The sequence below is a fragment of the Leucopleurus acutus genome, assembly GCF_964270905.1.
Source record: "Leucopleurus acutus genome assembly, chromosome: 7".
In the NCBI taxonomy this organism is placed as follows: Eukaryota; Metazoa; Chordata; class Mammalia; order Artiodactyla; family Delphinidae; genus Leucopleurus; species Leucopleurus acutus.
In genome coordinates, this window is record NC_139150.1 from 109044983 (window position 1) to 109070219 (window position 25237).

The window sequence follows — 25237 nt, forward strand, 5'->3', positions numbered from 1 at the left end:
ACTGGCATTTCTTGCTCAGGTTAGAGAATAGATAATTTGGAGGGCTTTGGTGGAACATCCCACAGTGAAACTACTTTGAAGAACTTCCAGACTCTCCACTCCAGAAAAATAGATATTCTGAACTTTTACTACTTTCTTAGGAGGCAGAGGGACAAATGTATAATTGATAAAAAGAAAATTACAGTCTCCTTAGGGCTTAATCCAATCTGCTCTTGTATGGAGCAAAGTCCTAGGTGAAACCTTAAAAAGAGGGACAAATTTCTCCCTAAATATATGAGGAAGAGTTAGAATGACCTAGCATGGTTCCTGAACAAAAGAAATTTAATCGCAGGAATCTACAAATATACATATCCTTCTTTAAAGTGTAAATGCAGATATCTTATAATAAAAGATGGTAAACGCTTTAGGGAAACATACTAAGAGCTGAGCACATAAATGCATCAATATTCCCATTAGAAGGAAAAATATCATGTGAATGGTGGACAGAGGACTGGAGCTTTCCCTTTCTATACACCCAATTCCAAAGAATGATTAATTTGTGACCTTATATTTAAGTGCCTAACCGATTAATGATGATTTTGTATCTCTACAGACACACTACAAAATAAGCAGGATTTAATTTGATTCATGCTACAAATGATGCCACAACGTTTCTAACTTAGAAAAACAAAAGACAAAACTGTTGGGCTGTTGCAGAAATTACTGATTTTTAATTTTTAAATATTTCCAAAGTCAGGAGCTAATGTCTGCTTTATTTTATGTTGATATTGTAGATTTAAGTTACATTATTTCCAAGGCACTTGCAAATAATTGGCCTTGGAGCACATGGTAGTTTTTAAAGTTACAAAAAAAAACACAAAAAATGGGAAATTTTCCTCTTTGCTTTCCATTCACTCAAGATACTCTCTTAATGAGTATGATATTTTGTAAGATGTTTTCAATATTTCTAATGTTAGACTGCAGTAATTTACTTTCATATCTATCAAAAGGCTTGATAAAAAATGAATAAATGTGGGCTTCCCTGGTGGCGCAGTGGATGAGAATCTGTCTGCCGATGCAGGGGACACGCGTTCGAGCCCTGGTCTGGGAGGATCCCACATGCCGCGGAGCAACTAGGCCCGTGAGCCACAACTACTGAGCCTGCGCGTCTGGAGCCTGTGCTCCGCAACAAGAGAGGCCGCGATAGTGAGAGGCCCGCACGCCGCGATGATGAGTGGCCCCCGCTTGCCACAACTAGGGAAAGCCCTCGCACAGAAACGAAGACCCAACACAGCAAAAATAAATAAATAAATAATTAAACTCCTACCCCCAACATCTTCAAAAAAAGAAAAAAGAGGGCCCCAACAAATGCGAGGATATTGTTTCATACAGCAGGAATTCTGGAATAATGTCTAGTCTTTTATACCAAAGAGGCTTCTTGCAAATGAGATCTGGCCATGGGGACATTCATCCCTTAACTTACACAAAGGGAAATTTACCCACTGGCCACGGCCAAAGTAATTTTTTAAGAGAGTGATTAATGAAAAAAAATATGCAAAAAACCCTGACCAGTATTCCTCAAGACTCCCAAGGTCATCAAAAACAAGGAAAGTCTGAGAAACTTAACATCCAAGAGGAGGCTAAAGAGACATTGACAACCAAATGTAATGGAGTATCTTGGAAAGGATCCTGGAAACAAAACAAAAAAAGGGACATCAGGCTAAAAACTAAGACAATCTACATAACACACAGGCTTTATTAATAATAATAGGTAATACTGGTACATTAACTGTAACAAATGTACCCTACTAATGTAAGACGTTAATAATAGGGGAAACTGGGTGCAAGGTATAGGGAAACTCTCTGTACTGTCACAATCTTTCTTTAAATCTAAAATTGTTTTCAAAAATGAAATTTGTTTTAAAAACAACTGTTTAATATATATATGCATATATGACACTCTAGCAAACGATGCACCTGAAATCTTACTCATATGAAGTTTAATTCATATAACACACACACATCAATGTGTATATGACAATAAAATTTCTTTTTTTTTCCATGCAAAGGCCCTAATAAAATGAAGAAATACATTTCCTGAACTGCATTACTGAAGACAGTTTGTGATGACCTTGAAGGGTAGCAGAATACGCTACCCCAAAATATATCCCTTTGGCATAAGGATTGTTTTGATCTGAAGGCAACAGAAGAAGAAAAGCTCTCTGCTCTCCCATTATTTGCCCCAGAGCAGTACACAAATTTTTAAAGGTGCCTCCTCTCCCCTTTCTACCAGGAAGAACAGGAAATAATCATCGGAGACAACCCTAGACCCATATCAGCCCAGAGGCAGTACCAGAGGAATCTATATAACAAACTTTGCTAAAACGAGCTCTTATCTACCATCATCTTCCCATATATTTGCCTTCCCAGAATTTGCCGCCCTAAGAAGCTCAAAGTCTTTTTCTTCTGGTTTGCCATTTCTCTATAATCTTATCGTTCTTTTGTTAAGATGCTACATAAACCCAAGTTCTAACCACCCCTTTGAGTTACTCATCACTGGGTGCTTCCGTGTATATGTGCAATAACAATGTTCATAAACTTCTGTTGGCTTTTTTCTTGTTAATTAGTCTTTTGTCCGTCTAATTGACAGAGCCCTAGCCAGTGAACCTAAACTGGGTAGAGGGAAAAGATATTTTTTCTTCCCCTACAACCTTAACTCCCACTGATATACCTAGAGTACCAGTTCTTAAGAAATTTCTTCCCAGACCTGGACACTCCTTGTATCTCTAGCTAGGAAAGATAAGTCCGTGAGGCAGAGGAGCCCTTGTGCAGCTGTTTCTGTGATTATAAAACAAACAGCTATTCTACTGTCAATGAGCTATATGTTGAAGAGAAATTACAAGTGACTCACTTGCTAACAAAAAGTCTTGGGTTTTAAAAAGCAGCTTCCCTCATGGTCTAGGGAACAAGGAGACGTTCTTTAACCCAAGCGTCCTACAGCCCTGGTGTGTGCATATACGTAGGTGTTCCATTCATATGTTTAGAATTTAAATGAAGGGAAAAAAATGTGTTTTTTCCCAAACTTGGCTGCAAACAGATAATTCTACCATATCATTCACCCTAAAAGGTTGCTGTGAGTTTAATTTTTCCTATATAAAGATTGAAAAAAAGCCACAATAATAAGACAAGGCCTCTCGTGATTAGCATATGCACTGCAGAATAGCAGATGTTACAGCGTATCCTAAGGACAAATTGAATACGCCAGCTATAACAACCCTGGAACTCAGTTTTGCCAAATGTTTGAAGCACAGGAAATGACTTGAGCCACTCTGTATTTCTTTTTATTTAAAGCATGACTAAAGGTTGAGTCTTTCAGATCCGAGGCAAACAGCCCATTAAAGCTATGCCCATCATCTGCAAATTTCTCCATGAGGTTGCCGTGCACATTAACCCCAAGAGTTATTACTTCAATTACCTAAAGTAATAGGTTGTTGATAAGACCCCTATCTTATCATCAACTTATGACTGAGTTATCTGCAGTCATCCAGACTGTATGGTCTACATTAGAGGGGCTGAATAAGGAATTAGAGGAAATATCAAAAATTTAAAAAATCTCAGTGTGATATTGTTTCACATTTTTTATTCTCTGGATTATAAACCTTGTACTCCTGCTTTCATCCTACAAATATTTATGAGTGTTTTCATCCAATTCTCATTCGTAATTACAGACACCCCAAACATACTAAGGGGGCACAGAAAATTTTTTTTAAAAAATTCAAGTCATCTATAATCATTTAGTGGATTAATTTTGTCAGAAATTGTAGAATTTTGTAATTCTGTAGAAATTTGCCTAAAGGAAAAATCAGGAATATTGTTGGACAGATATTGTACCTATATGTGCATATATTTATTTCTGAACAAACAACCATTACATCATTTGACAGTTTATGCTGGCATAGGACTGAAGGTCATATGTTTAGCCTCAGTGTGTGACAGATGACTTTCTTGTACAATCTCTGACAACACCGTTAAAGGATTCCAGCTGTATTGGTCACAAATTTATCATCAGTGTCAGAAAAACAAGTCAAAGTACAAGCAGATTGGGCCAATAACATCATGATTTGCATATGCATGGCAAGTCTTTTAAATCCTGCTTCCTTGTTTCTATTTGTCATGTGCCCAGATTACATTGCCACTATAACCCTAAATCATATCAAGGATATACAGAAAGGGAGTGGCTTTCAAGTGGTTGTATATATGAAATATACTTAGTGTAAACGGCTCCCGGAATTATCAAAATAAAGAAACTAAAGATGGATGACTCTTTTGTTCTGGCCAAACTTCATCCTCTCAGAACCCAGCTTAGAAATCATTTCCTCTGGAAAACAAATAAACTATCCTCCACTTACCCACCTCCTCAGATAATCCGTTTCTATTGTGCTACATGGGAACTCTGTACTTTCTGTTCAGTTTTTCTGTAAACCTGAAACTGCTCTAAAAATTAAATCTGCTCGGGGCTTCCCTGGTGGTGCAGTGGTTGGGAATCCGCCTGCCAGTGCAGGGGACACGGGTTCGAGCCCTGGTCCGGGAGGATCTCACATGCCGCGGAGTACCTAGGCCCATCCGCCACAACTACTGAGCCTGCGCTCTGGAGCCCGCGAGCCACAACTACTGAGGCCCGCGTGCCTAGAGCCCGTGCTCCGCAACAAGAGAAGCCACCGCAATAAGACCCGCACCGCAACGAAGAGTAGACCCTGCTCTTCAGAGCTGGAGAAAGCCCGCACGCAGCAGCAAGGACCCAATGCAGCCAAAACAAATAATTAATTAATTTTAAAAAATTAAATCTGTTCACTTTAAAAATGTATTGCAAAATAAAATGTTTAGGGGTCAAGATTTTGTTTCATGTGACCGAGCAATATCAAATTTTTTCTCAAACGTTACAACTGCCATTAGCGTATTTAAAAACTCTAATGTCAGCATATTAAGATTAATTTGGCCAAACTGTAGTTTGAATGTCTCAGATTCTTTACATTTCTGACACGCTGCCAGTAATCATTACTTGGCAAAAGCAAGTCTCTCCTTAGGGAATCTTCCCTATTTCTTCTTCTTTTTTTTTTATACAGCAGGTTCTTATTAGTCATCTAGTTTATACATATTAATGTATATATGTTAACCCCAATCTCCCCATTCATCCCACCACCACTCCCTGCCACACTTTCCCCCCTTGGGGTCCATAAGTTTGTTCTCTACATCTCTCTATTTCTGCCTTGCAAACTGGTTCATCTGTACCATTTTTCTAGAAGGAATCTTCCCTACTTCTAAACATACTTTTCTATCTGTCAGCAGCCTGCTAATGTTTAAAGTATATTAGGTAGAGTCCCCTGTGCTATACAGTGCAGGCTAACACAATATTATAAAGCAACCATACTCCAATAAAAATTAATAAAAAAATAAAAATATAAAGTATATGTGCACACAAGGGAAGAGTTTCATGTTTAGTTATAGTAGTATTTATTTGAGGATTCTATGTGAAGTTTTTATAACTTGTATAATAAACTTATTACACTAATAGATTATATTCAAATAGTATATTTTTGACTCAAATCTATAGTGCCGAGATTATTTCCTCGATCAAGATAAATCTTTAAAAGACTGCCCCAATATATACTTTCAGCTATTGTGTACTCAATACTATTAAACTCAAAAATACTGAAATAATTAAATTAATTAAAATTATAATTTATCTAGAATCTCTTATCCTTCCAAAAATATTTTAAATTACACAACTTCCAGACCAGGTGTGAGAAGCTGAGAAGATAACAGAGAACATTCCTACCATTAAGGAATTTACACTTTCTTGAGTGAAAGGGACCAATGAACAGACAATTATAATACAGTACAATTATTTCTACAGTAATGGATAAGTTTAAGATTTTTAGTGAGTAAAAATTGTTCACATACCTATTGCTTTTATGCCAGTCTGAAAGATATTGCAGAGTTAAAATAGACAGGATAAGAAAAATGATTAGGAAAGGAAAGAAAAGGTGGAGGAATAGTAAGGATATGATGATGGTCTCTGACTTGGGGAAGTGGGGCGATGAAGACATGGTGCATGGGAGCAGGACCTGATTCTGGGGCCTGTTGGAGGTGAGAAGGGGAGAGTGATCAATGCAGATGGAATTGCAGATGCAAGAACTGGGCTTTAGATTTGAGAATGGTTTGCATTTAGATAAAACTGACGCCAGGAAACGAATGTGCATAACCAGCGAGTCTGTGTAAGGTGTGAAAACAAGAGAAGGCGTTAGCATTTAGAAGTTGACATCAACAGGTTAACAGAAGAAGACCTTGCAAAGAATTCTGAAAAGACTCAAAAATTAGAGAGAAAAAAGCATAGAGTGCAAGGTCAGGAAACTCAAGGCAAGAAAATGTTTCAAGAGGTAAGTGATAAAGAGGGTTAAGTGGGGAAGAGAAATAAATGTGATCAAGACCGGAATGTGCTTGGGCCTTGCGGTGTGGGTACTATTATCATCTTAATGGAAATTTAAGATGGTTCTGTTTCACCTGCCCACTCTCAGTGCCCAGCTCACTAAGCACCATCCATTCACTGATTCAGAAAATATTTATTAAGGGCCTATTATGTCCCAAGAAATGCAGTTCTTTCAAAAGAAAAGGTGAGCTTTTTCAGGTTTGGAATATATCAAAGACAAAACACACCCAACTCTTTGCCCTTGTGGTGTACCCATTCCAGAGGTAGGGAAGACAGACAATAAAACACATATATATATTTTTTAATGGATTGAAGAATGAACAGAAAGTGATGGATTTAAGATAATGAATATATACCAATATGAAAATACGTTAACTAAATATGACAGCAAGAGATTTTTTTCTAATTCAACAGAAAAGAAACTGGAAAATTTTCGCATAGCATTGATGCTAGCAGAGAAAGAAGAACTGAAAATAAGGGGGAAAGGAAGCAGATAAATGGTGAATTAGCATTGCCATGAAGAGGGAAAGGACTAGATTTCAAAGTACAGATGGAGAGATTAGACTTACACCGAAGTGACTTTGCTAGCATGATCTGGATACAAGGAGAAAGGAAGTAAAGTCACAGGTAGGTTGATAATAATAGAGGAAATTCCATTTTATACTTGCAGGGAAAGTAAAAGGTTTCCTCCTGACAGTGAAAGGAAAAGAATAGCGATAAAGGGGTTAGAAGAGAATTCGAACGCTTCAATTATATAATTACCATGGGGCATGAGAGAGAGGACAGCATTGTTAGAGTTTATGATTTGCCCTCATAGCACCCCAGCTGCCTGAATTTGAAAATAGAGAAGCTGGATAGTTGTGTCGTTATTGGTCCAGTAGACGGACAATGGCGCAAAGGTTACTGGCCAAGAAGGTAATGCACTAGTGGGTTGTGGGTTCTAGAAAAGACGAGGAACAGGGAAAGGCAAGAGAGGCCAGATAGGCAAGAGGGAGAATGCCCAAAGATCTAGAGGTGCAAGTTTGAAAGCCTCGTGAAGTCCAGCTTATCGATTCTTTCTTTCATGGATCATGCCTTTGGTGTTGGCTGTACAAAGTCACTGCCAAACCCAAGGTCAACCTAGATGTGCACCTATGTCATCTTCCAGGAATTTTATATGTTTGCATTTTATATTTAGGTCTGTGGTCCATTTTGAGTTCACTTTTGTGAAGGGGTACTGTGAAGGCCTGTGACCGTTCATTATTTTTGCACGTGGATGTTCGGCTGTTCCAGCACTACTCGGTGAAAAGACTATCTTTGCGCCATTATATTGCCTTTGTTCCTTTGTCAAAGACTGGCTAAATATAAAGATCTTCCTCGACCTATGATGTTGTTACATCCTGATAAACCCATCATAAGTGGAAAATATCATCAGTCAATAATGCATTTAATACACCTAACCTACACCTTAGGGGGACATTGTTCCCTCCTCTCTGACCCCATTTTGGCCAAGAAGACCCAGTCTGAACCTGCTGTATAAAAAAATAAATAAAATAAAATTTTAAAATTAAAAAAAAAAAGGACCCAGTCTGGATATTGCTGGCAACTTGCAAGAATTTTTTCTTCTCCCAGTTTTGATCTACTTTGCATTGCTGACAAATGCCACCTAGGAAAGACTACAGCACTTTGTGGTTCTCTTCTGTGGCCTGGATTCCAGGGGTTTTTGAGGATCCAGAAGTCACCCTGAGGAGGGGGAAGTTGTCATGACAACCTCTAGTGGTTTGGGGAGAAGGATGAATTGACTCCCTTTTTCCCAAGAGATGTCACATAACACCCAGCATATAGAGGGGGAGCTGTTCCCAGGTACTACAAAGGAACATGCACCCTGATGTCCAGAATTTGGTTTGCTAGAGTCACTTGTGGTAAGACTACAGGGGCCAAGCTGAAACCATAATTGGTACAGAGACACTGTGTGTGATACGAATCACACAGGGTCTGGAGGAGACTGTACCGAACTAGAGAGACAGTGCCTTTTCTGAAGGTGCATCCCCAGATGTCTTGATGACTACAGTTATAAGAGATGAGTGTGTACATATCACACTGGGGCTTTTCCTGGAGTTGAGGTCACTGTCAGAGCAAATAAGGGTTTGTTTACTCCTGTAGCCTAAGAACGGTTCACCTCAAGGCTATTACTGCACAGACAAGAAAATGAAAATAGAAGAAAGGGGAATCCTATAGTCTTTTATCATCCAGCCAGAGTTTTGTCGACGCAGATAGAAGTGATCTTTACTGCTTACCAATGTTGCCGGCCCCTAAGGCGGGCTACCCTTCCCAAGGCATGGAGAGACAGAAGGTCAAGTCAATATAAGCTTGAGAAATCTTCCGGTTTCTGGAAAAAAAAAAAAAAGAAGTAGATCCAAACTTTTACTGAACCATTTTCTAAAAAGTTCTACTGACATCTGACAAACTACAGACTGCACATAATTAAAGTGTACAATTGGATTTGTATGATGTACATATAAACCCATGAAACCATTGTAACCATTCTAGTGAACCCTTCCATCACCCCTCTATTCACCCTGTGCCCTTTAGTAATCTCTCCCTGCCCTCACTGACCCTCAGGGAAACCACTGATTTACTTTCTTTGACAGTAAATTAGTTTGTATATCTAGAATTTCACATGACTGGAATCATAACATGTTTGCTTTTAAAAAAAATCCTGGTTTCCTTCATGCTTCATAATTATTTTAAGATTCATAAACACTATTTTTGTGAATAGTTCATTATCTTTATTGCTGAGTAGTATTCCACTGTATGGATACACCAGTACTTGTTTATCTATTCAGCTGTTAATGGACACTGGGGCTGTTTCCATTTTGGGGCTATTACAAATAAAGCTGCATTTTTTTTTTTTTTCCGGTAAGCGGGCCTCTCACTGTTGTGGCCTCTCCCGTTGCGGAGCACAGGCTCTGGACGCTCAGGCTCAGTGGCCATGGCTCACGGGCACAGCCGCTCCGCGGCATGTGGGATCTTCCCGGACCGGGGCACGAACCCGTGTTCCCTGCGTCGGCAGGCGGACTCTCAACCACTGCGCCACCAGGGAAGCCCTAAAGCTGCAAATTTTAAACGTACAATTTGATGTTTTGATACATGCTTAAACCCTTGACACCAAAGGTGTCCTCTGGCCTTTTTAATCCATCCTTAGTGACTAATAAAATTATTGGTACAAGGACCATATCCTAGCTTTTGGAGGATATTCACATGGAGTGGATAGTCACACGTCCATACAAATAGCCAGGAATGTGCCATGAAGGCTTAGTCCTCACTGTATCTCACGGCCATTCTTGCTTCACTGGTGTCCACCACGTTACGGGGTTATTTTACTTACAATTCCAAACACCCTGTCACTTAATGCATAACCTCTTCAGAGTGCATTTCTAAAATATAATTTCATAATCTTTGTAACTATCACACAAAATAAAAATATTTAAACTATGATCAGAAATGGATAAGGTGAAGGAGCTGACAATTCATAGAATAAAAAAAAGTGACCAGTAAACATAGGAAAAATATCCAACTACACTAGCAATAAAGATATACAAACTCAAATACAGCCACCTATTTAAATTTTTTGCCCACATTTGGCAAGCCAAGGAGAGAGGCCTCAGAAGAAACCAAACCTGCCAACGCCTTGATCTTAGACTTCCACCTTCCAGAGCTGAGTGAAATAAATATCTGATGTTTAAGCCACAGAGTCTATGCTATTTTGTTATGGCAGCTGGAGCAGACTAGTACGCTATGAAAGGTTAGAAACATCTCACCTGTATTCTGGAGCTGAAAGTTTACCCTCATCAGCATTGTTTTTCCATTTTTACCTGTCTTTTATCTCTAAATCCAGAAATAAATATGAACATCAAGGAAGAAACTAATAACAAGGATTCATTGGTCAAAGTATGCATGGCACGTCCTGTAATGGGTGCTTCACAGAATGCCAGTTTACTCTGCACCTAACAGTCCAGGGCACTTTGGGCCATAGACATTGAGTAACCAGCCCAAGATCATACCATCAGCACAAAGGTGGGGACGGCATTTGAACGCACATCTGTCGAAGAGCTGAGTTTGCTGGAAGGAGCAGAGGCTTGGGTTTGAATCCAGGTGTGTTGCTAAAATCTCAAAGTTTGACCTTGGGAGAGATTACTCGTCTTCCATGAGCCTCAGTTTCTTCATCTGTAAAACGCGGGGAGTAATATTTACTTTGCAGGCTTGGAAAAGGGATTCAGTGAGACAACATGCAGAAGAATGAGAACATAGTAGATATCCCAAAGTGGTCAGCTCCTCTGCTGTAGCTTGCAGAGGCAAAGCCGAGACAAGAATCCTTGACCCTGGTGTTAGCAGAAACTGCCGTATGTCAACAGGGCTTCTTGGTTTCAATAAGGAAAAAGCCTATTTCTGTGTTTCTTTATATGTGATTGTTTAAAAATTAAACAAGCTTTTATCTATCAGGTGACTGATCTGTCACAGGTAGATCAGTCCCCTGATAGACTGGGGCCCTCACAAGCTGGGGCCTGAGACTAGGTACATTTTGGGATGTCTGTGCTCACCCCTGGGCACAGGACAAAGGAAAAGCAAGTGGAGACTGGCCTGTCTTAACAAGTCAGGGCTGAGCTACAAGCACTAGTGTGTGTGTGAAAATCTAATGGGATCAAGGAATTCTGATTTGAATTTTAACTTGAATTTAAGTCTGTTTTTAACTTGTGTTTCTTAAAGAAATCACTATTCAATCATGGCGAAAAGTACTGCTCAGCTACAATTATCTCAAAAAATAAAGAGTTTAATTTAAGAAAAAGAAGAAGAAGGAGTACCACTCAGGAGTCAGCCACACTTGGAGTCAAAGCCAGCTCCTTCTATTTTCTAGATAAGTGACCTTGGCCAAATCCCCTAACCTCCCCAAACCTGTTCTCCTCATCTGTAAAATGACCACAATAATAACCACCTCACAGTTTGGTAGTGAATAACAAATTCAATTACATATGTAGTATTTATTTAATTTGGTATAGTCTTTGCAACAACTTTATGAAATAGGTACTATCATCATCCTCATTTTCCTGATGAGGAAGCTGAGATTCAGAGAAGTTATGTCACTTGCCCAAGGTCACACAGCCAGTAGGCGGTAAAGCTGGATTCCAGAGGCTGTGCTTTTAGCCTTTATGGGATGACTGTCCCTGAGTAAATATCAAACACCTGCAATTGCATTAAAGGAAAAATAATCCCTTTTTTTTTTAACATCTTTTTTGGAGTATAATTGCTTTACAATGGTGTGTTAGTTTCTGCTGTATAACAAAGTGAATCAGCTATACATAAACATATAACCCCATATCTCCTCCCTCTTGCGTCTCCCTCTCACCCTCCCTATCCCACCCCTCTAGGGGTGGGATAAAAATAATAAAAATAATCCCTTTTAATTCGACTGTTAATTAATTTTTGTTTTTATTTTAAGAGAACTTTGTACAACAAACTAAATAAAACATAACCTATAAATAGGAATGCTTTCACAAAATTATATGAATGATGGTTTGTTTCAGATTTAACCTAGTTTTAGCTAAGAATTATGTTTTTAATTACACAAATTACATTGACGATAGAATTATAGAGTTAATGTAAATGAAATTAAATAATGTTATGAGCACGGAAGATGAGAAATGTTTATCAAAAAACCACAGAGGAATGGGGAATTTGTTTATTGGGTAGAGAGTGCTTCTTTTGGTTTTCAAATATACTATACATAATATCCTTTAGATATTTTAAAATCAAAATGTACATTTAATATAAAATATCAAAACATTCTTCTTCCAAACCGCCATACCCACGTATTTTTTCTAGTCTTACTTTTAAGTTATATAAAAAGGTAATCACAGTATATGGGAATTTTCATCATTTTCCATCTTCTCTCAAACACATATCTTATATTTATCTGTTCTTTTCTTTATTCAACATGTATTAAGCACAGACCCTGCCGTGGGTGCTCAGGACACAGCTTGAAGGCACTCAGGGACAGGAAGGTAATTACAATAATGTGAGTGAGAAGTGTTTCCACTGTAGAGTTCTCCAGCTCAGTGGGAAGACAGGTGAAGAAAGCAGGAGGGGACTATACTCAGGTGAGCAGATACTGTATGGCAAAGGCCTGAGCCTGGACAGTGGGATAGGTTTTAACTGATGTGGCTTCCCAGGCTGTAAAGAGGGGTTACAAGAAAGATATGGGGAGTGGCATGCGCCCTATGCCATGCCCTGGGGTTGAGATAGTTTAAGGGTTTTAAACATCAGAATGTCTAAACACGATCAGATCAGTGTTTTAGAACTTTTATTGGGAGGAGTGTGGAAACCGAATTGGATCTAAGAAATCTGGGGGCAAGGAAATCATTCAGGAGTCTAACTGCTGCTGCTGTCACAGGAAAAAGTATAAGGGTCTGAACAAAGGCAGTGGCCATGGAAACCAACAGGAGGGAAAGGGGTTGGGGGTAGATCCCAGTCCTTCCTTTGTGCTAATAAACCTGTTTCTCACATTTTTCTCCATCTCATGTGTATTATTTGTTAAGGACCCAGCAGTAATTAGTTGAACTAATATTGTTATTATCTTGTGCCAGACGTAATTTCATTGTTGCAAGAAATCTGAGGCACAGAGCGGAAGCGACTTGCCCAAGATCCCACAGCTGGGCAGGAGCAGAGAGAAAAGACCCGAACCAGCTTTGTGTGAATCCACAGCCAATGCTCTTCCAGTTCACCCACCCGCCCCCGTACTGCTTCCTGTTTCCGGCTTTGCTCTCAGTGACTGGCAGCCTTTTAACCTGAATCCGTCCCCTTCCTTTCTTAAAGGAATAACTTATTGGCTTACTAATCTTTCCAACTACTGTCCAATCTACTGCTTTCCATATCATGTTGGTCTGGAGCCTCTGCAATGTTCATCTTCTCATCAGACATTTTTTTCCTTAAATTTCAGCCATTTGGTTTCTGTACCATCTAAATTTACTGACGTTGACTACTGTCTGGAAAAATTCAAAGTATTTCGTCATCCTTCCTTCCCTGCACTTATCAGAGTACTTTGTGTTAGTAACAGCTCCTTTATTCTTGAAACTCCTTTCCCCGTATGTGCTGCAACACTTTTCTTTCCCAACATGTCCCTGGGTCACTCCAGAGGCTCCCTCTCTGGCTCTTAAGGTGTTCTTTCTTGATAAAGAAAAACAGTTCCTTTTCTCCTTCTATGTTCTGTGCGTGCCCCTAGAGGTGTTGGGTTTTCTTTGGTTTCCTATGTTTGTTTGAATCCTCTGCTGTTCTCTTTCAACGTGAAGACTTGTTTCAGTGATTTACTGACAACATACGTTTCACACAACCTCCCCAAACATTCCTGCCCTGTCAGTCACCTCCTCTGCCGGTGACAAAGAAGTACACAAAGGATTCATTCTGCTGTGTAAGCTTTCTGCCTGACCCCCACCTCCCCAGGTGCTTAAATTTCTTTGATCATAAAAATAAATGCCAAGTAGGTATTAAGCTTACAGAATTAGAATTGAAGCCTGCGGGTGAGAGAGAAAGACAGACAGACAGACAGACAGACTAGGTCAGCTGCGTAATCCCGGCTGAATGCATCTCAGTTCACAGCTCAAGCTCAAGTTCCTGGAGGACCAGGAACCTCTGTCCCATACTTAACTCAGAGCCTCCAGAGCTAGTATGACTCAACCAGCAAGCATACCATTGAACCAGCACGCCACCAGGCTGACAGCGAGTCTGGGAGTCCCGTGCAGTCAGTGATAACAATTCTTGCTGGGCACTCTCAGGATGACCCAGGATTGATACTGATCTGAAACATAAGTGCCAATAAGACTCCTACTTCCAAGATTCAAGAGTTCCAGCCTTGAAATGATAGGATCCAGGGGTTTCTGTTCCGAGCACAGTGCACCTTTCATCTCCAATATCTATACAGGTTTGTCCAAAACACAATTAAGAAAGAAAAACAAAACCCCCCAAAAACCCACAACGGTGTTCGTGACCTCTGCTCCCTCCATCCCCACCCCAATGTCCAGGAGATGGGAATTCAGACAAAAACTTAGACAAAAAAGCAACATCCCTAAAATTGTGCTTTACAGTTTGCTGGGTTTGTTTGTGGGTTTTTTTCCCGGTTTTATTTTTCTTTGGGGTGGGGGGTAAGGAAGGAGAGGGGAGGACCTGGGCGCAGAGGAGGAATCCAGGCTCTCAAGCCTCTCCTCCACCATTCTTTTGTGGGGTGGTCTTCAGCGCACTGAAGGGAACACTTCTTGGGGAGCACCCTTTCCGCTTGGTGCCTCCCACCGCCAGTCAGGCAGCCACAGGCAGAGGGGAGGCTCTGATCTGGGCTTGGCTGCGAGTCAGGAAGGCAAAGATCGCGGAACCGGAGCGCTCAGGGCCAGGTGACACAATCGTGGGTGCCCGGCGCTGCTTGACAGCTTCATCCCCGCCCACTGGCAGGAGAACGCGGACGGGCAGCACGCGAGCGCGCAGGGTCCTTAAAAGCCGCGGCCGCGCGGAGACGCCGAGCTCGCCCACCGCGCGCAGGCGGCGACATGCACGTGAACGGCAAAGTGGCGCTGGTGACCGGCGCGGCCCAGGGCATCGGCCGAGCCTCCGCCGAGGCGCTGCTGCTCAAGGGCGCCAAGGTAAGCGAGGCAGGGCGCACGGCGCGAACCTCGCCGGCCCACCCGAGACCCGCTCCCCGAGCCGGGGCCCCGGGGGATGCGGGCAGCGACCGAGGCTGAGCCCCCGGTGCCCGCCGTGCAGTCTCCAGAGCTGCCCAGGCTGGCGCGCCCGAGCGGACCTCGAACGCTCCGGGAGAGATCCCGAACTGTAAACTGCCCATCCCAGGTCCAAAAGAGGAGCGTCCTGTGGTCTCTTTATTGTTGGTCTATTTCAAGAGCCGCGCAGGATCTCGATTCCTCTCCTCTTGTCTGTAGGTAGCGCTTGTCGATTGGAATCGTGAAGCAGGTTTAAAGTGTAAAGCTGCCCTGGATGAGCAGTTTGAACCTCAGAAGACTCTCTTTATCCAGTGCGATGTGGCCGATCAGGAACAACTAAGAGGTAAGGGCAGGGAATCCATCCATCCACGCGGAGCGTACCTTGAGTAAGCAGCAACATGAAGGCAACCCCCGGCCAGAGATCCAGCCTGGGGCGGGCGGCCGGCTATCTCCTGGAGAGCAGCTACCTCTGAGCTGCAAGAGATAGCTGGGACTGTTACGTTTCCTCTGACGTCTCAGTAGCCCTAAAAGCTAAGGGGCAAGAAAAGCCAAGCATGCTTGAGAAATCCTTTTATTTTAGTCATGTGGCCGCACAGAATGTAATCAAGATTCCTTGGTGTATTCCAAGACGGTGCTGCTACAGTAATTATTAAATGATCGAACTTGCAGATGGAACTGGGAAAGACAAAGTGGGCTAGGCCAGTATGGCAAACAACTTCTCCCAGAAAGCTGGAAGTCACAGAGTCCAATGACAATCAAATGTGGCAGTGTTTCTCTTTGGCATGGACTAGAATGAAAGGTCAAGGGTTGTCATCACAGACGTACTGGATACTTTTAACCACATGCTCTCTCTGGTGTTTCCCCTATGAAATGATATTTTAAAAACAATAATAGCTGTACTGTAGTCTTAGAATTGCAGAAGAAAAGTTTCTACCAGATTTTCCTCAATGCTTTCCTGTTTCCGTCTACTCACTTAAAATAGACCAATCTAGTTGTGAAATATCAGGGACAGAATTGGTGTACACAATTAACAGATTTGGTCATATAGAAACCCAATACATCTATATGAAAAACATACATATTTTTCTGGGGGAAAATGGGAAAATAAAATATTTGTATTTCACAAAGTTTTTTTGAAAGACTAAATTATTAGGCACGTCTTTAGTCAAGGGACCAAAAATATCTTCATAAAAGTCACTCTGGTACTTCTGTTCTTAACGTGGATGTGTGTTTTTTCGAAAATGTTGGGCTGTTCTGTGAGAGAGTGAAAATGGAGCTATATGTTAGAAGGAAGCCAATGCTGTTCAGGGAAATTGTTTTAAAGGAAATTATATAATTAAAATCCGAAAATGTTATAAAGACCTATAACACGGATTACAAGCATGAGTAGAAGAGACCTGTAAACATAGTGCTAGTTGCTAGAGGATAAAGTTTTGCTGATTGCACAGGATAGTTTTCATCAGGGATAAAGTCATGTCAAATCCCAACAGCCATGCTGATGGAACAGGGAACAGATTCCCTACAGATCATCTGAAAGCTATTTCTGTCTGAATTTATGTAGTTTCACACGTGACATTTAACCTTAATTGTTTTGCTTCCCAGTATTTAAAATTAGTACCTTGACTGTAAACACATTCCTTAAGGATAAGTGATTGTGAAGGAGGAAACCAGACACATAAGTGACCAGCAGAAGGCATGTTGGTCGTGAGAAATCCACATGTTGTCTGGACATCAGCGTTTATTTGCAGTTTAGGAAAACGTGGCATTGGCTCTTCCAGTGTCAGGATTTAATGTTGCCTACAACTTTTAAAACTGCTTAGACATGTGGCCAAAGAGACTTCATTGAAATCATAAAAATACAGAGGTGAAAAAGTTCTTGGAGATGACTTACAGATGAAAAATGCAACCTGAAGAGTTTAGGCAAATTACAAAGAGTACCACAGCATATAAATGTCAGCAAGAGTTACTAATAGACTGTAAGTTGCTTGAGCCCAAAATTCAGTGGTGTGTTATAAAGAAGAATACACCAATGTATAATTTGGTGTGTTACACATCAGTAAGGGCAGAGTATAAGGAATACAGTGGACACCGAAAGAGGAAAGAAAAGTAAAGAAGCAAGTAGACGTCCGTATTTGACAACCTAATTTCCTGTAAGGTGGATGTGGAGTTCTGAAGAGTAGAATATATTTAAGATGAAATGCAAAAATTAACAATAATAATATTCCTTAGATCTTTTCTACTGGAGGACCCTTTCTGGAATCAATTTGAGATCTTAAGAAGCATTTTAAAGATTCTTTGAAAAAATGAACAGTTTTTATATATTTTGTCGTTTTCCATTCCAGTACAGTAAAAGGTACTGTAAAGGGTACATATTAGAAAGTCTTGGCAATATTTTTGGCAGCTAACTTGCATAGTAATTTATCCATTTGGCAAACTGGTCCATGCCGTCTTCTATATGTCTGGTGGTTGTTAATAATTCTTTAATTTTATTTCAATCAGTATAAAGTTTGTGCGGATCTATTTTTTTCAAGGAACCCATATGTTGGACCCAAGACCCGAGAACACATTCCTATCATTTGGAAGAATAACCACAATTGTTATCTATAGTTTCAAGTAATAGAACTAGAACCAGGGGTAAAAGGCCCAGGGAAACAACAGAACTATGTAAAAGGCTACTTTGAGAAATAATGTTTCTCAATACCAAGGGGTAAAGCCTAATTTTAACTGGTCAAGGAGGGTTGGCAAGGACTGGAAATGTGGTTGGACAACGTAATGAGGGACCTTCAGACCTCAGAATCTATGCAGACTTGACCTTAGTTGAACACAGTTGTTATACAAACTTGCAATACAAAGCTGTCAAAATAGAAAAAGAAAAGGCAAACATCGAAGTTACAATAATCAAATAAAATCATCTGAATGAAAAATAGACTTACTAGGATATCCAAATGCACTGAAATGATCATTATGGATCTGGATACATAACTGTTTAATATGACACTTTATGAAGAAAATATGGCTTCTTTTTAAAGGGATGCTCGTCATAGTCTAAGCCACAGAGCTTCAGTAACTTCTTAGGGACAGAGATGCTGGCTGCTCAGACTGACTTCTAAGAGCTCTTAGCATATGATGCTCAGTTCTCTAAAATTTACACCACTGATACTGCTTACAGAACTTTAATGTGCATACAAATCATCTGCGGATCTTATTACGGTTAAGATTCCGATTCCATAGGTCTGTGGTGGCCACAGATTCTGCATTTCTAGCAGGTTCCCGGGTAATACTGATTGATGCTGCTGGCTCACAAACCACACTTGAGAAGCAAGGCAGGAAGTCACCGTCTAAGAGTATAACTTTCACGAGAAGCGTGGATGAATTAAAACCTCATTTCAGGGCACAGACTGTCATAAATGTGTCTGTGCAAAATAAGAACGTATCTATGATGTCTTTTTTCTTTTTTTCTTATTAGATACTTTTAGGAAAGTTGTAGACCACTTTGGAAAACTGGACATTTTGGTGAATAATGCTGGAGTGAATAATGAGAAAAACTGGGAAAAAACTCTGCAAATTAATTTGGTAAGCCGTCTTAGCCATGTTCATGGTCTACAATTACTTAACAAAATGTTTTAAAAGGAAAAAAGGTTTTTTTTCATGGAAACAATACAATGACCTACAATGTAGAAAAAGGGAAGTTATAAAAAGCTGGGGAAAAAAGTATTTCCTTTTACAAATAGGAAGACATTTGAGGTTTTCAATTATGAAAATAAATCTGCCTTAAAATATTAAAAGGAAATATCAGAAAAAACCATCGTTTACTGTATAACTTAGGAGTTGGCAAACTACGGCCCTCAGGCCAAATGAGCCTGCCACCTGTTTTTGTGACCTGCAAGCTAAAAATGGGCTTTACATGTTTTAACAGTTGAAAAAATAAGAAAAAAAAGAAATGTATGAATATACAAAATTCAAATTTCAGTTTCTATAAAGTTTCATTGGAACACAGCCAAGGTCGTTTATTTACATGTTATCTCTGGCTACTTTCATGCTACCGTGGTAGAATCGAATAATTGTGACAGAGGCCCTATGATGTGCAATGCCTGAAATGTTTACCATCTGACTCTTTACAGAAAAAAAAATTTCTAACCCCTGGCTTAATTTATGTACTTAAAAAATAAATCTTAATTCCAGGACTATAACAGACAACAAGGCTAAAGTGACCGTTGGACTCTGTAATTATTAAGATTTTTATCCTGAATGCCAGTGTGTGTGTGCATGCGTGTGTGTGTGCATGAGTGTGTGTAATTCCCACAATGTTTGATGACTATTTAGCTCTTCCTTGAATTGTAAACATGTAGAATAAGGAAATAAAATTTGTTTTATTCATTGTATCATAAGCTTGCTGATTATCTTATTTTATAAACAGACTTGACATAAGATATTGGGGTTTAGTAACAAACTTTAGCTAAAGCCAAATGTCAGAGCTGGGCAGGGCATGGGGTCACCCTGTTTTTGGTAAGGTCTTTCTTACTAGTCTCGCAAAGCAGGCACATGTAAAGTACAGAGGGGCAGCTGTGTGTGTATAAATGCACAGGGAGTGGTCCCTACTTCGCCACATCCAACTCCTTAAAAACAGGAACCATGTGATGTTTTTCTTTGTGCTTCTCTCAGTAATCAACACAGTATCTTGAAGATAGTGCTTAGTCAATAAATGTTTGACTTGAATTGACATTCTCATGAGTAATGACTTAACTGTAATAACTTGATAGGAGTAATGAGAATTACCCTAACTCACAAGAAAGCTGAATCTGTGAGTACCACTTTGATAAGGTACAAGCTTGACAGATGCCTAAAATCCTTTGACCCAGAACAAAAGATACTATTTTAAAGTACAAACACTCTCCTTCCAGTTCTTTCTAAAATTTGTCTCAAGTGTTCCTGGATATCATTATAGTTCAAAATAACTTTAAAACCTATTTGTCAAGTGTCCCTCAAAATCTTTCTGGTGTTGTGTGTGTGTGTGTGTGTGTGTGTGTGTGTTTAGAGACATGACAACTGCTGTTCCTGAGTTGAGATAATTCTATGATTTTCTTCTACTTTAGGCTAATAATGTAGTGAAATAAAATGAAACATTTTCATACTGTGAACCATACTTACATCTCTTGGCTAAATCTTACTTTGTCATGGTATATCCATGTCTAAGATACCATTGAATTTGCTTAGTTAATACCTAATTTAATTTTATATTTGTGTCTCTCTGTTATAAATGATAAGAGCTTATAATTTTCTTTTCTTTTTTTTTTTTTAAAGAAGATGTTGGGGGTAGGAGTTTATTAATTAATTTATTTTTGCTGTGTTGGGTCTTCGTCTCTGCGCGAGGGCCCTCTCCAGTTGTGGCAAGCGGGGGCCACTCTTCATCGCGGTGCGCGGGCCTCTCACCGCTGCGGCCTCTCTCGCTGCGGAGCACAGGCTCCAGATGCACAGGCTCAGTAGTTGTGGCCCACGGGCCCAGCTGCTCCACGGCACGTGGGATCCCCCCAGACCAGGGCTCGAACCCGTGTCCCCTGCATTGGCAGGCAGACTCTCAACCGCTGCGCCACCAGGGAAGCCCTAATTTTCTTTTCTTAAAATATTTCTATTTGGTTTGTCTGTCAGCTATTCCTTTGCTTACTTCTATCTCCTTGATCTGTCCGTTTCTGAATAGCATGTAGTCATATCTCAAATGACAAATGTCAACTTGCCTACCTCTTTCAGTCATTCTGTCAGTGTGAATTCTACATAAATGGCTGGTGATTATAATTTACTGATCTTTGATTTTTTAAAGTTGTAGCCCCATTTGCAACCTGTGATTTTTGATTTGTTTTATATTTCCAGAAATAATATTGGTACCTTATGTTTTCTTTTGATTCACATTTACCTAGGCGTATCTTTTTCTATTTCTTTATTTTGAAAATGAAAGTAACCTTTTATGTGAATTTTGTCTCTTGCTAACAGTATAATGTGAGATCTTAGTTTTCAAATCACATCTAGAAACAAATGCTTTTTATATTTGTGAATTTAAGTCACTCATATTTATTTTTACTCTTCTATTAGGACTTATTCCTTCCACTTTAGTTCATACTTTATGTTCACTAAATTTTCTTTCTGTTTATGTTCTTTTTCCATTCTTGTCTTAAATTCCATTGGATCACTTTAATTTTCTTCAGCTGGTAAGAAAACCATACATTTTATATGCAATCTTTGGTGGTTACCCCTGACTTATTATGAACCATACTTCATTACATCCTTTGGTTGCCAGATTTAAAATAATTTTTTTTGGAATATGCAACCAATTGGAAACTGCAGGAATTTTTAAAAACATGTTTTTATAAACTTATGCCCGTCTCCAAAACCACATAAAGTGACTTTTTTTTTAATCAAGCTATGCTAATGAAAAAGCATAAATCACACAGCAGCTCTCTCCCTAGAACATCACTACTATTTGTAGTTTCATCAGTAAAACTACAGATATTTTATAGATAGAGGTCCCTAGGGTATAAAGTTCCTATATTCAGTGCATTCATAATGGGCACCTACTGTGCCTTTCTTCTGAGAAATCAGCTGTCAGAAAACATGTGCAGTGATTAGAGTTAATATAATGAAACATGAAAATAGTGAAGAGATTGTCTCAGAGGTAATAGGATTCGAATTATCTATCTTCATCCAGCAGACAGGGCATGTTTGCTTTAATATAATAAATATACAGGTGAATTAACACCTGCTCCAATGTGGAAAGTTCCTGCATTATCTGCAAATAGAAAATTCTGCAAGACGGGAATTTTATTTGCCCTGTTTGGTTACAACTCACTCTCCTGGAGCTGGCCTTTATTTTTCTTTGAACTCTGCTGACAAAGGCCACTCCTTAGCTTAACTCCAGGGACTGATGACATTTATTTAATATTACATAAAAAGAACAAGCTATAACCTTTGTTACCCATATATAACTTAAAAACAAATTACTTCCCCTCCTACTTACAACACCCATTGCAAAAGTAGATTAGAGTCTGACCAATCATTATCCTTATAACTTGATTATCTCTGTTAGTATAATGCAAATATTTGTGTGTGGTTTGTATAATAATTTTTTTCAACTCTGCTCTGGATGTAATTTACCTCCTTGTACAATTCCCTGTGTGGTCTTTTGCATATTTTTCCATGTTCTTGTCCATGTCAGAGAGTAACGGCTTAAAGGACCTCACCATGTATCTTTCCCTCTTCTGAAATTTTATACAACATAGTTTATACCATCCTTATAAGGCATGTCAGTTTTTAAATTTTATTAGAATTATTTCTATACATGTATAACTTATGCTACTCTACTGTAAGTTCTCTGAAGGCAGAAAATTGTTGTTTTGCATACACAGATGTTCAATTAAAGTGTATTAGAAAAATAAACTGCTATTCTATGATATTTTGCATACGTGGATATTCATTTTTGTGTTTCAGTACAATGTTTGGATGGTTTCCTAACACATCAGTGTTGCAAACAGTGTACGACAAACAGTATATATGTCCTTCCACTTTTACTCCTTAGCAAATTTGCCCTTTCTTTATTCTCCAGCCAGCAGCTCCCACCGCTCTTCCCACACAAGAGATACAGTAAACCTCTTCCCAGTCTTTTGTTTCCACTAGGCTCCTCTGTGTGTCAGCCACAGCTGCCTTATTTATAGCTGCTCAGGCTCACAGGGAATGTTCAGGAAAGAATGAGTCTTTGTATAACTCTCAAAGGTTGGTCTGGCCATTGGGCAGAGGTAGACTTAACTCTGAATATTGATGAGGCCATTTGGTAATGTATTTATTTTACTTTTTGAAGCTTTAATAAACATAAATAATTCATTCCCACTCAGATGGGACTTCCAACCTAATTTGGACATATGACTAACTTATATTGACGCCTTTAGTATATTCAAATAAAAATTAAACAAAATAGATGGCTATTGTTGGGGATTTTAAAAAAGATTTGTTTCAGACCTGAATTTAAAATTCATGAACTTTTATTTCGTGTCTCTGATCTTGAATTTCCCAGTCTGTGAAAGGATGAAGGTAATCCTCTTACCTCTAAGGTTGGTTAAGCGTCACTAATCCATAATTTGTATGAAGCATCCAGCACGGTGCTACTACACAGCAGTCACTCAAAAAATTGCACTTCTCATCCAGAGACAAAAAACCTACATTTTCTTCATTTGCACTATCTCATTTCTAAACGAGGTGGGTCCCTCTGCTCTATACTGTCTCTAATGGAGAGTTGAGGAAACGGATAGAAACAGTGTTGTCAAGTGTACTCCTTTTTCTTGGCTCCCAGGGGTGTTGATTACACCTTAAATTAGTAACTACTTTCTGTTATTGCTACTCTGCCATATCTAAAGATCCCACTGAAATGTTATAGTTAGGGAAAGCTTGTTAAATTTTATAAGCAGCTTCTGCGAGGGGGAAGACAATCATATCTACCCCCTAAATACGCAGAAATTTTAAAAGATTGAACATGCAAGAATAAAAGATGAGAAAAGGTTTCAGGAAAAAACTGATCATCTATATTAGTATCCCTTGAGAACTGGCTGGAGAAAAAACAAGAAACCTGAAAGGCAGAGTTTCATGATTTAGATGACAGAATCTTTTAAAAAATTGCTTTAATTACAGTGTAGCACAAGAATCATAAATAAACTAAAAGCAACTGCAGACTGGAGGGAAATTAAATAAAGGAAATGACAGATTAGGAAAATTCCGTAGTGAATACACACACACATACACACAAATGTTATAGAAGCATATATACATATATGTGTGTATAATAGGAAGACATTATGCCTAATAAGAGGAGTTAAACAAGTTCATTTATCCATTTATCTGTATTACTAGAGAATTATTTCCAGGATAGAGGAATTTATGAGAGTGGTTTTAAGTTATAGAATGCTTTAACTTGTTAAAAAAAAAAAGTATATTAACATTTGGAATACTATACAATTTCAGTATTACATATAAAAATTGTCTCTTTGTAACTAAAAATGTTGAGTAAGCATGTGTTAATTATATCACTTTGTCAATAACTGAATTTTCATTTATCCTCACTAAGTAAAAGCAGACTTTGGATTTTCCTCTTTTTTTGTTTGAGAGTCAAATACAAAATTTTAATACCTTTACAAAATGGACTAAAATAATGCTATAGATTCCAGCTTTTTTTTGTATCTGTAGCGAGAACATATCTGTAATTTTTGTTTTCTTTTTTCCCCTGGATATTACAATGGCCCAATCTATACAATGTATAAGCATTGCCAAAAGACCACAAATATATTTAGGAAACATTTTTATTCTGCGTTTTTCTAACAATTCCATTAATATATGATCTGGGATATGGAAGAGGTTGTCAAAGTAAAGGAAAAGAGGTGAAAATTTCTTATATGTACAGCTAAAACCTTAGGCTTTGTCTTGCAGGTTTATCCTAAGAAGCCTTTTATTTGAAAAGTTACTCAGTTCTTAACCTGATAATGGATGGCAAGATAATCCTTTGCCTTCTCCATCAAAAACCAGGAAATAAATCTGGCTTTTAAAAAAAATTAAAAACATTCCCAAATTTTCTATCTGGCTGCATCTTGTAGATGTTGAAAACACAAAAGCAGGTGTCAGCAAAGCTGTAAATACCTGAGAATAAAAGCGTAGCGCCAATACACATAAACAGAAATTCTGTTCAGACATGCTGGAGACTTGGGCAGAAACACACAGAATCTAACTGACTTCAGTAATTTCAGCCATCTACATTCTTTTCCTTCTTATATAAGCCATTAATGTTTTGTTTTTCCTTTTTAAAGGGAATCATGTGCAGGTTTTACTCATTCTCCCTAAGCCTACTTAATATCAAACTGATGCATGGCTTAAGTGAATAGAATCTTCAGCTTACTTTTTTTTGTGCTAGAACTACTGTTAGGTAGAGAGGCAACTCTGGATCCTTGTCAAAAAAACTCCAAAAGGACTTTTTAAAATAAAAAGAAGGTAACCACCAATATATACCCTC

At 39.0% G+C, this 25237-nt stretch overlaps 1 protein-coding gene across 1 annotated transcript in view; it reads left to right on the forward strand.

Moving 5' to 3' along the window:
- The first annotated feature begins 14984 nt into the window (after positions 1 to 14984).
- HPGD (15-hydroxyprostaglandin dehydrogenase) overlaps positions 14985 to 25237 on the forward strand; it is a 28426-nt gene continuing 18173 nt past the window's right edge. Inside the window, exons 1-3 of the mRNA XM_082842277.1 lie at positions 14985 to 15126; positions 15421 to 15544; positions 18668 to 18774. Of these exons, the coding sequence (XP_082698403.1) occupies positions 15034 to 15126; positions 15421 to 15544; positions 18668 to 18774 (324 nt within the window). The 5' untranslated portion in view covers positions 14985 to 15033. The remainder of the gene's footprint in view (positions 15127 to 15420; positions 15545 to 18667; positions 18775 to 25237) is intronic.